At 41.9% G+C, this 12615-nt stretch overlaps 1 protein-coding gene across 8 annotated transcripts in view; it reads right to left on the bottom strand.

The window, feature by feature from the left end:
* Positions 1–2254: 2254 nt before the first annotated feature.
* Positions 2255–12615, bottom strand: part of KCNIP1 (potassium voltage-gated channel interacting protein 1) — a 420579-nt gene continuing 410218 nt past the window's right edge. For all 8 annotated transcript variants that reach the window (XM_072873237.1, XM_072873232.1, XM_072873235.1 and 5 more), the window contains 4 exons: positions 11543–11650; positions 10439–10543; positions 9797–9859; positions 2255–6896 (listed from right to left, as the gene is read on the bottom strand). In XM_072873237.1, coding sequence (XP_072729338.1) covers positions 6849–6896; positions 9797–9859; positions 10439–10543; positions 11543–11650 — 324 coding nt within the window. In that variant the 3' untranslated portion in view covers positions 2255–6848. The remainder of the gene's footprint in view (positions 6897–9796; positions 9860–10438; positions 10544–11542; positions 11651–12615) is intronic.

The following is a 12615-nucleotide window of genomic DNA, read 5'->3' as shown; positions in this document are numbered from 1 at the left end:
TGAGAAGAGCAGGAATCATTCTTGGGACAGCTCCTGTTAGCTAACTGACACCAGGGTCTGTGCTATGATGACGTACAAGCAGTATTAAAAATTATCATGGTAATATTGAAAAAAAAAATGGCAGCATAATTCAGAGCAAACAAGAGGCTGCTCAGTCCCATTTGATTATTATCCTTTTTTTCCATATCTAAAATTAGAGTAGTACACATACAGACAGATATGATATACCTGGATTTGCTAAAGGTGAATGCAGGTGAAGGATCTAGACCTTTTATGTACATACATATTTATCTTAACCTCCCTTTTTTCTTTTTTAAAATATTTGAGAGCTATTCCACAGCCAGGTTATTTCAGGGGCTGAAAATGTGGCTGACTCTTCTTAGAGAGCAATTGTTATATATGAACAGGAGAGCCCCACGGGGAGGTGACAGTACCTGACCCCCCTCCATCTAAACCACCCTAAGTCTAACTCCTGACTTGCAAGATGCACACTTTTGGGACAGAATTCAAAGAGAGACACTGCCACTGGAAACCTGTATGTGCTTACCTGTGCTGTGCAGACTGGAGTGGCCATCACTTGGACACATAAGGATGCGTCACCTCAGCTGGCCTCAACACTGTTAGGTGGAGAGAAGCAAATATCAGACTTCAGCTGACACCCAACTTCACTGTACTTACTACATGGGTAGTTTATAAAGGATGCCTATCCTTGACTGGCCTGTTGTGGTTGATGACCTCCCATGTTAACTTGATGATTTAAATACATTGAGGATTTAATATCACTATTACTGATACCTTGCCAATTTGTTTTTACTTTAACTGCATTTTTATTATTCTTTAACCTTTAATTAGTGTCACACAGACAATTAGCAGCTGTGTCTTCAAATTTGTCTGGTCATTTCTGTTTATTTTTAATAATATTTATTTATAAAGACTTTCTTATGTATTCGTTTCATTTGCCCTAAACAACTGAAGATCATACTAGATACGAGTCACCTCATCCCATGGCCTTGTTCACGTCCTCTGTACTTGTCTGCTGTCACTCTCTTGCCTGTCACCAGTTTGAATTTGCTTTACAAAGGCAAAGGAGTTTCAATAATCCTGAGCGCTGAATTGAGGGGCACATGCTGTGGTTTCAGACAGACTGTAGCTAAGGAGATCATTCAGGATGGAAGGCAGAAAGTTAACAAGCTGCCCTCTTTCCAGCAGAATTGCTCGGCTCCATTTAGGCTTGGACCTCTAAGAATTGATCCCAGACATTTGGCTTTAGAGATGATGGTAATCTGGGATTTCTTCCCTTAAACTAATTAGTTAATTAAATCTAGGTTGCAGACCAATAGATACCTGTTATGCCACAATGCTCCCAGTCACATCCCACTCTAGCAGTATAGAAGCCTCACTTTTCCCAGCATGCTGCATAGTTTCTCCATGTTTCTCCATCTCAGATACATCTTCTGGCGCCAAATGCAAGAGAATTGGGTAGCTGATAACTTCTGCTTCTGCAGAGAAGTAGATCTTCATGCACCAACATGTCCAGGCCTCTTCCATTTCCAGCTTTGCTGGACCTGTGTGGATAATCAAAGATTACAGAATTAATCTTACAGTAAGAAAAAGCTATTATTGCATTCCAAAGTAACATTTTTCACTTGCTGAGTTGTGGCACATACCTCAGTTTCACCTTACTATGCTCAGGAGGACGTTCCCAGAGATGCTGTGGGGACAGCCCTCATTGCCAGTGCATACCTGCCCTCTTCCCCGCTGTCCCTTCAAACCATGAGATGCAACGCCCCAGACCACGTAGGCAGCAGGATGCGATGCTCAGCCTGCAATAGCAATGGGCTGAGAATAAAATCAGAGGTGTCTAATATCTCACAGCAGTAACTAAGACTTTGGACAGCCACTTGAGGAAACCTAATGCTGAAAAATGAATAAAAAGCATATGCACATGCCAGCGAGCCAGAGCCTGCTTTGCCTAGCAGCAGCTGGATGCACTTCAGAGCTAGTGAGAGGCACTGAACAGGCAGCTTCAACACCTTGCAGGGACAGCAAGAAGTCAGGTTTGGCATTTTCCACAGGGAACTGTTGTCTCTTCTGTGCAGGCTGGTGCTCAGTGGCAGAGGTGGCTGTCCCCAGGCAGCTTGCTCCCTGTCTGCGCCGCCAAGAGCTGGCCCGGGGGGAGCGGTCAGCTGGGCGACGCAACCTGTTTAGACACTGGAGTGAGACCAATACCATGTTTCACACAGGCATCTTTATTTTCACATTTCTGCATGTATGCAAGAGTATGTTCTTTTTCCTGGTATGTGCTGGTAGACATATTATACCCTATAGAATGGAGTTTAGCAAATTTTTAAATATATATGTACACACATATATATAGTCTGCAAAATTTCTTCTGCATTTCTCCCTGTGTCAGAATGGATGTTTACAACAAACCAGAGCTAAAGGGACACTGCGAGGTTTTGTTTTATTTTTCTTATCTCTAAAATAAAATAGTGCTTGCATTTTTCTTCAACTTGATTGCCTGTTCTCCTGGTTATACTTAAGCAAAAATGCTGAAGAGAAAAGACATGCCCATAAGCTTTCAATTTTTACTACTTTGAGATACTATCAGTGATGCAGGTAGAACATTTTTTGAACTCTTATTTACACAAGGGCTAGACTATCAGTTAGGTGTATGTCACTGCACCAAATATAAGAGCACCTCTGAATCAGTGACGCAAATAAATCATAAGCATGTAAATGTTACACTCACAGCACAGTTCAGCAGTTTAACAGCCTCTATGCAGATATATATGTGTTTATAAGAGTCCTGCTTTTAAAAGTTTTCCTGTAAATTTTTAACCTGACAGTGTCCCTTAAGAAAAAAGTATATACTGGGCTTAAGAAAGGACACCCTTCTACAGATATTTTCTTTTTATTATTAAAACCAACATTTTTAAAACCATTCAACAAAATTTAATACAAATTACCGTTGGAGAATAGCATTTGTGAAGCTATGCATTGCTGCTCTATTAACATGGCTTCAGTTATCACAATTTATATTATTTGCACATTTCCTTAGGTCTTTCATGGCACTTCCACAAAGAAGAAAAAAAAGGTTGTTACACTGGTGCTACCATCTTATCAGAAGTCACACACAGACACAAAGATGTTTGTTCTCAACATGTGTCACAGTCAGGCAATGCCAAAGTTCTGCCCACAATGCTTGAACCTTAGGATATCTGTACCTCAGGTTTATAGCTTGACTCGTGATCACTCACAATATTGCAATGCATTCAAAGTAACAGGAAAACAAACATTGACTAACAGGCACATTACTTTTTTTTTTTTTTGCATTATCATTAATCACATTCCTATTTTTCAACAGATTGTTGCCTAAAATACATGTTAGAAAGGCTTTTTTTAGAAAATGCTGGCATGAAGATGCAGACTAATGTTTGTAACTAATGAAACAGACTAATGATTCAGACGTTATTTAAACATTCATAACTTTGAGAAAATTTGCACAGCTGATAGCACTGACAGATAGTCTAACTGTAACTTAGAAGCCAGCATAGTAACTACCTTCCACATACTGGCAGTAGAATTTATGATGGTATGAGATTAGAATAGCATACTATGTTTTATTTAGAAAGCTGTAATAGTAAGTATTTGCCATAAATATTGCAAGCCCCATTTATGAGCGATGGGAGGCTTTGCAAATTTACAAAGTAACATTCACAGAAAACATAAAAAACAAACCCAAAGACATTTCCATGCAGAGTACAATTCTCTCACAGTCACTGGATTTCTGTCATCTGTTGGCTGGAGCACACATGCCATGTACACATACGCTGCTCACGGAAAAGCCAGAGGCCTTCTATGCACTGATGCATACCAGCCTCTGGCTGATATCAGTGGGATCAGACAAACACAGGATAATAAATGGTTTCACAAAGGCAATGACTCTGCCACAGACAGAATTTACAATTACAGCTATGTGAAAATACAACTGTTGTGTGTGACTTTGCCAGTCCTCCTATCTCAGCTACAACAGACTTGAAGTGGAGCAGAGAGGAGGCAACCCAGGGCTGAACATCAGGTATGTGCAGGTGGGGTCTGGACTCCTGCGAGACTGAAATCAAAGCTAGTTATGCCTCAAGGGCAGAATCAGGACCAGTGCGGCTTTTCAGCATCTCCCTCTCTGCCTAACGCACCCCCATTGTTACTGGGAGCTGAAAACTGACACTGTGGAGCAGATAAGGAGATGACAAAACTGCAGGGTCACTAATGCTAGCCTGATTTCAGCAATGCACTTAAGCGTGTACTGAGAGTAACATCCAAACGTTTGAAGTATGTTGCCAAACTGGGGCCACACTCAACAGAAAGCAGTTATAGCCCCTATGACACAGGCACCCCCACACTACCAGTATAGCACTTCTGCTAGTGGAGACACAGAAAACATAGCTGAGGCCAAATTCATCACAGTAACTCCAGAAATTAACGTAGCTTTAGGGACCATGGTATCATGCAACTAATAACATTTTCTTTTGAAAAGGCCACATTCAAAACTTTTCAGGCTGTATGTGCCATCTCGTGAGCACATTTGGAGCAACACTTTAGAAGAGAGAGGCACTGTGCTAGCCCAATGCAAATGCTTGTTTTCCATTATCTTGACCACTCAGCTGAAGTTAACTGCTTAGACTTATAACAGACAGGTGCTCTTTTGGTGTGGGGAAAAAAGCAGGTTATTAATTATATTAAATTCTGTCATTTACTAAAGCAATTGCAAGAAGAATCAAGAAGTGTAAACATTGTGCCTTATTTCAGCTACAACTGATGTCTTTATCAAGTACCTATTAAATAAAAACTAAATAGACAATACCGGACAACTGGAGGACAAGGCTACTCTCACAGCATCGCATCACTTCTGCGAATCACAGCACGTTATTGGAGTTGCTATGCTCTGTGTCATTGCTAGGAAGGAATTAATGGTATTTGTATGGAAGGCAATAAACAGGATAGAATAGGATGTCATTCTTACATACATGTAACTTCACTCGCTTGAATAGCACTTTCGATGACAAGTCAGCAACTGAAAGGATTAAAGTTAAGACTACATAGAAGTGTATGGAGGAGCACAGCAAAAGGGGAAAATGTCCCACCTTGGGGAATTAGCATAGCATTACACTATTACTGATCAGACCTACTTCTATAATCAGGAATACTTCAATAGATTAAATTTTTATAAAATATAGGGCTACAGAAATGAGGCATTCTATATATTTTGTATTATAAAAAGCTTCCACTTACATAATTTTTAAAATGTATCTTCACTGCTAACAGTATATTTGTAATATAGTATCTGATATAATAAAAATATATGCTTACTGGATGGGAGTGATGTAGCACTATGGCAAGGACCCTCCTTTCTGTGTGGTCTGAGCAGCTGCAAAAGTTGGCTCATCCCTTCTTCCCTTGGTTTCTCAGTCATCAGCTGCCTGGAGACTGCAACAGCACTCTGGTATGTTAACTTTCTTAAAAGTCCTCTGCAAAGCAGGCTCTGACATGTTCCTCAGCTAACAATCTACTGGGCAAAATCCAACCTTGGTGTAAATTCACTACATGATTCTTTCTGTTTTACTAATTAAAAAACCCAAACCCCAAACCAATGCTCTATTTAGCATTAGTAAGGAAATGGGACTTGTACAATTCATGCAACTGCCTTGTAGGAAAAAGATTTTGCTATAGAAAATGTTAAACTACCCAAAGGGACATATGGGCCTGGCAGCGAACGAAGTAGCTCCCAATTAAACTCACAGGGCACTTTGTGGGTGCCAGGATCTGTGTGTGGAAACACAGCTGCATCATCTGGGCTCTTTTCTGCACTAAGTAAAACTGGAAAGCTTAAATAAATCTATAAAGTGGGCAACACTTTACTGTAACTTCCAATGGAAAAATACAAACATTCAAATGATGAATCTAAGAAGCATGCGCCAAACTATACTGAAAGGACCACAGCACATGTTCACAGTGCTGCTGAGACACACGCTGGAGAATCACTTGGTGTCCCACCAATGTGCTGTGACTGTGGAAGGTGGCTGTGACCAGAGCAGGTATTCGTCTTCCTGTAGCAGCCCTTATACACCTGCCTGGTCTTGCAAGAACTTACCATCATTGAACAGGATTTGTTCTGTAGTTTGAAATTTATATATGCAACACGTGTTTTGCTCCTTTCTGGCTCACTCTGGCATGAAGATCCTCTAGTTAATGTGTTCAGGAAAAACTCCACCAAACTCAGTGTGGTGGCACCAGTGCATGTGAGAGGAAAAACAGGATCTCTGCAGAAATGGGGATATTGGCTACGCAGGCTGCCTGCTTAATGTCCTAGTTACATTTACCATTCATTTTTCAGAGACCACCCTGGTTGATCTGACTTTTGTCAAAGCAGATTAATGGCAAGCCATTCATAAAACATTTTGCTGTATGGTAGTATGGACTGAACTTTTCACTTGCAATAGGTGGCTGAGTAAGCTATTGACATGTGCTATCATATGTACTCAAGCTTGCTAGATTAAAAGCAGGACTTTTGCCTAGCAAACAATGCTGTATATTACTCATTGAACTTCGAGCGGCAGGTCTCTCTTGTCAGGTTTTATTAAAATATTCACATGCTTCCAAAACGAAACAAAGGTCCACCGGCGTCTCTTGGGGAGAAGAGATGGGATCAGTTGCATTCGGTTGCCATTTGGTTGGAGATGTCGTACAAAATCCTCACACACTGAACATGGCTGAATTGTAAAAAGCTTTCACCCAGAAAGGAGGTCTTTGTTACACAGAAAGTCTCCTCCAGTGCTTGCCAGACACGGTTACATCACGTTCTCAAAGAGCTGTAAGGATCGCATGATATTGTCGTCCTGAAAGCAGTGAGAAGACATTTTCATAAAACCAGCACTGACAAGCATGACTCATAACTTTGCATGGCACAGGAAGGGCTCTGCAGCTGCTACTGGAGGCAACAGCCTTGCTTTCATCATGCTTTTTATCCTCAATGAGCTGGAATTTATTCAGTGATCAGGTCCTGATTCAGCAAAGGAGCTGTCTCTTACTTTGGCACCTTAGCTGGTTTGAGGCATGCAAGCACAGGATCTTCTCATAAGCTTTGACATTCAGCGTGGGCTGTGCTTTCCTGAAGAAAACCAGACACCAGCATTGAGCTGGTGACTGTACTGAACCCTCAGACTTCAGTGCCCAACTGCATTTCATTGATCCTGAATATGCAAATATGCACCTAGCTAATATGCTTCAAAAGTCCAAATGGCATTGCAGTTTTTGAACTGATAAGCAAGCTGCCTTGAAGGACCACTTCATCCCAGAAATACAACCAGCTCAAACCCAAAATACATGCAATCTCAGCCTCTTCGAGGTTCCTAGATCCAAATGAGAAAGTTGGAGACACGCAAGTGAAATCCCAGGTTGTTTCTCATGAAGTCTCAAAATTGTACTTCAAGGTAATAACCAGAGTAATATTCAAAAACATAATGATGATTACCCCCCTCGTGTATCAGTTATTCCAAAAGTTAGAATAACTGTTTGCCTGTAACATGAAAATAATTTTTCACATTGAGCAACTTAAGGAGTTCTATTGCATGTCATTCCTCTGTCTTATTTTGAGGCTGCATCCATCTATCTCACTTCTAACACAGTTTGGTGTGTACTAGCACAAGGTATCACCTTGCATGGGAAACCAATCACCCTCTCCAAAGCAATGCTAGGAGTTCACTGCCCATGAGCCATATCCTCAGAAATGGCAGAGGTAAGCCCTATAGTGCACTTTGGTTTGTTTTCCATAAAGAAAAAAACCCCATCTTAATGTTGCAGAGCTCGCTCCTCTCTGCCAGGAAACCACACATGACAGTGCAACAGACTGCACAGCTCCTACTGCAAGTATGTCAACAGAAGGAACCAAATCCAAACTAGGGCAGAGCACTAAACAAACTCTAGCAGTTAAAAGTAAAGCTGCTTCCATACTGAGACCACTAATCATACACACACATATGGCCTGAAGGCAAATTATGAATGTGAAGAATAATACACAACACAAATGATAAATTAAAGACGAGGCCAAAAATAAGCTAAACAATCAGTAGGGACCAAGAATGAAGTAACTGAAAAAAATTAATCTTGTATTATGCATCTGCTAACAAGGATTTTGCCACCTGAAGTCCCTGACTGAAAAGTAATCTGGATGTTGCCAGAGCCAGACTTAACACAGAAATAGGGGGAAGCCAGCCTAGCCCTCCACAGTGAGTGTCTTCCCATTGCTCAGGTACAGAAGAGCTGTCTGACTGCAGAACAGCATCCAGGGAAAGTAAAATACACAGGAGGGCTGGTATGTAATTATTTACACCAATGTAAACTTTCTAAAATGCAGAGGCCATTATTGTACTGATTAAATATTAGAGATATCTCTGAGCAAACATTCACACAGTTAATTACAGTCTAAGACAACAGAAACTTGGCCAATTGCATGTTAATGCAGATGCTTGTCATTGTGCCATCCCTAAAAATACCAGCAAATATTTATTACAGCCAACCTAATCTATGGAATTTGCAAGAGGGAGCTTATTTCCAAAATGGGGGGGGGGGGGCGGGGGGGGATCATTGCTATGATGACAGCATTTACATTTAATGTTTGACCATGAAAACATCAACTGGTTTTATAAGTCAGTTCTGGAACTACAAGATTTTGAGACACCTTCAACTCTGGGCAGTTCCAGCGATGTGGTTCCTGCTAATGACATCCAGGGGCAGCACACAGAGACAATATCAGCCTCTTAAACCAAACCAAACCAACCAAACAACAACAACAAACAAACAACCTAAGGAAGGTGTCCTGGTTTTGGCTGGGATAGAGTTAATTTTCTTCCTAGTAGCTGGCATAGTGCTGTGTCTTGGATTTTAGTATGAGAACACTATTGATAACACACTGATGTTTCAGTTGTTGCTAAGTAATGTTTACACTAATCCAGGACTTTTCAGCTTCCCATGCTCTGCCAGGTGCACAAGAAGCTGGGAGGGGACACAGCCAGGACAGCTGACCCAAACTGGCCAAAGGGCTATTCCATACCATATGATGTCATGCTCAGTATATAAACTGGGGGGAGTTGGCCACAGGGTAGCAGTCGCTGCTCAGGGACTGGCTGGGCGTTGGTCAGCGGGTGGTGAGCAGTTGTATCACTTGTTTTCTTTCCTGGGTTTTGTTCCTCTCTTGCTCTCTTGTTGTTTTCCTTTTCATTACAATTTTTGTTTGTTTGTTTTGTTTGTGTGTGTTCCAATTATTAAACTGTTCTTATCTCAACCCACGACTTTTCTTACTCTTGCTCTTTTGATTCTCTCCCCCATCCCACCAGGGGGGAGGGTGAGCGAGTGGCTTGCAAGTGGCTGTGTGGTACTTAATTGCTGACTGGGGCTAACCCACAATAGAAAGGTAAGGGCATTATGAGCTTTCTCTAGAGTTATCTGCTTGTCTACAGAATCAGGTACTGCAGTTCACTCAGGAAAAGAAAAGCACTGGCCACCTAGCACTGGAAATGAAAAGGCCCTCTCCTGTGATTCACCTGACCCTACTTCCCTATTCAGTCACAGGCTTCACAGAGCACCACCAGAAACTCAGTCTTGAAGCTGGCTTTTTCACAGAGCAAAGGAAACCTGGGATCCTGAGCAGCATCTTGTTTCAAATGGAGTTTGCCCAAAGGGAAAGCAAACGCTGTAGCATGGGCTAGACCTTTCATTGCAGTTATAATTTTGTCCTTACCTCCTGACACGATTCAATAAACTCATCTAAAGTTACAACACCATCTTTGTTTTTATCCATTTTCTGCAAAATAAAATAAAAAAATATATTTGTTTCCATAGGTAACACTGCAGTTATAGTATAGTATCTTATTTGATGCAGCCTGAATAAACCTAGGGCACTTTACAAGCTTAGATTACAGACTCAGTGTCATTGGATAAATTTGCCAACTGCTAAAGACTTGTTTACTCTGGTATTTGGAGCACTTTTGAGGTCATCTCCAACTATTCATTCCTTGACAAACAGAGCAACCTCTACCCTTATTACATTGTTTATTTATTCACTGCCTCACCAACCAGCACCTATATTCCTGTCTCTCTTTACGGGCAGTTGAGAGAAGAAGCACAGAAGGGCTGCAACACATGCAGAGGCTTCAGACTTGCTGGATGTGGCACATCCCAATGCAAAGGGTTGGGCTAAGAAACAAATGGGATACCTTGGAGTCAGGAAATCCTCAGACACTGTAGTGTTAGGCTGAATGGCTGCTAGAGTTTATTTTAGAACATATAGTGGGGCATAGGATTGAACTTGGGGCTAACCTTACAGTAAAGTATATCAGTGCATAGCTCAAGCATTAAGAAACACACATCAAAAATCAAGTACCTGGAAGAATACTTCTACATGCTGCCTTGGAGCATCTTCCTTGAGCACTGGGTATGTGTACTTTCCCATCATATCATAAATTGCCTTTACGATATCCATCATTTCCTGCAGTAGTAGCATGCCAGCACAAACACAAAAGGCAAATTAATAGAAATGATAGCACATTTCTTTTACTATCCTTTTCTTCACCCTCCTTCTCCTATTACAAAACAACACAGAGAATGCCTATACATGTGCATGAAGACAGATGTATCATCATATACAAGTTCATCTATAAAAAACAAGTGGTTCTTTCTGACTGTGTCATGACTTTGCCACAGCCACGTTGGAGGTGCCTGCAAGTGCTCACTTCCCTCCTCTGGCCAAGCAGCATTGCAGGATGTGAGCTCTGACATGGCAGCTGCTGGGGATGGTGCTGGGCTGCAAGCAACGTGCTTGGTCGTCAGCACTGCGGCATCAACCTTGTCCCAGAGTCTCCTCTGGGGCCAGGGACCTTCAGGGCTGGGAACCCAGCCCTTCTCCACACCTTGCACAAACTGCCACACAACTCCATGACCAGTAGCAGTAATCACAAACCTTCTAGGTACGCACAATAGTTTTGAAAAGATAGACCAAGATGTATTCACAAAATATTCAGGTTACCATGCTCAAAACCAAGGCTTCCCACAAAGGGAACAAGCAGTACCAGATAAGAACATAAAACCAGATGATAGTGCAGGATTTGGGAGTGGTGCTGGGGGCTTGTAGTGCTTTGGGTGAGCCCACACCATACCTCCCAGTGCAGCCAGAAACCCCTTGCGCCTCAGTTACCGAGTAGCTATTGTCACCATCACCGTCCCCTTCGCAAAGGTTATGCTGCTCATAGTTGTAACAAGAATTTTCCTCCTGGCTAAAGCAATCCATTAAAGGCACTATAATACAGGAAAATATGCCTACAAAATCAGCTAATATAAGATCACCGTGCACTTTACTTAGACACAGATAAATGCTCAAGTCCAGTCTGATTTGCATTTAGTTAGCTACATGCAAAATTAATTGTGCTCTGCAACAGAAACCAGTCAGCTCTCTTCAGAAATCAACCGCATTTGTCAGAAACAGCCTTACCTCCTTGTTTATATAACCATCCTTATTTATGTCGTACAGATTAAACGTCCATCTTAGCTTTTCATGAACAGTTCCCCGCAACAGAATGGACAATGCCATCACAAAATCCTGGTTCAAGGCAGAGAGGGAAATGTGAATTTTCATAACATCCTCTTCTAAGTCACCTTCTTTATATAATGCCCGTCAAGATCTTTTTAGGATAGAGCATGTGGTTATCCATCTCTTCTGACTCCCTTTTCCAAAAATGTGTCCTCTCTGACTGAACTCAATGAACATAGCATCCGATAAGATGATCTGAGTACTGTCACACTAATATATGTGTATGAGATAACCACGAAAATCAGAAAAGTCCTCAAGTGGTCAACTGCAGCCACCGTAAAGGTCAAGCTTATGATATGGTTTAGGCAGCTTAGCAAGGCTGGAAGACCTAATAGGTGCTGCAGCCTTAAACCCTCCTAAATCCTGGGCTGAGGGGTGTGAAAATGGCATGGGCTTAATCGCAGATCCAGTCCAAGTCAGGCAGACTTAGATCCTAAAGTCGATAGGACAGTGGCTGCTCTGGCTCCTCGGATTTGCCAGGAACAGCACAGTATGCTCAAGACCAGAAGCTGGGACACCTTCCTTGCTACCCATCCAAATTTGTCATGCTCTAAACTCTAAATACTGCATGAATGTAAGCATGGCAAAATACATGCCTGGTTTTTAAGAGCACTGCAAGACGCTCCAGTGGCAATTTTCCTCTTAAAAATGGTCTACTGCAAGGAGGAGTCACTCAGACTGCTGCTGCCTGGTTAAACACAGCTGGACTCTAACTGTGGCAGTGGAAGCTGATGCTTTCTTGCCCCCAGACCTAGGGTGCTAGTGAAGGAGGAGGAGGAGGAAAATCCAGCATGTTCTCTGTGTCCACCTTGAGAGGGACAGAAAGATCCCAAACTCCCTAACACAGGGAGCCTCAGGTTTTGTTCTCTGGCAAAATCTGTCAGACTGGACCAGATGCAATTCCCACCACTAATTACTCAGTCTGGGAGACAGCATTTTAATTGTATTTTTCGTTTACAGTAAAGTTATAGCTT

Source organism: Ciconia boyciana, chromosome 9, assembly GCF_034638445.1.
Source record: "Ciconia boyciana chromosome 9, ASM3463844v1, whole genome shotgun sequence".
Classification (NCBI taxonomy): Eukaryota; Metazoa; Chordata; class Aves; order Ciconiiformes; family Ciconiidae; genus Ciconia; species Ciconia boyciana.
This window is presented reverse-complemented; position numbering and strand designations above follow the sequence as displayed.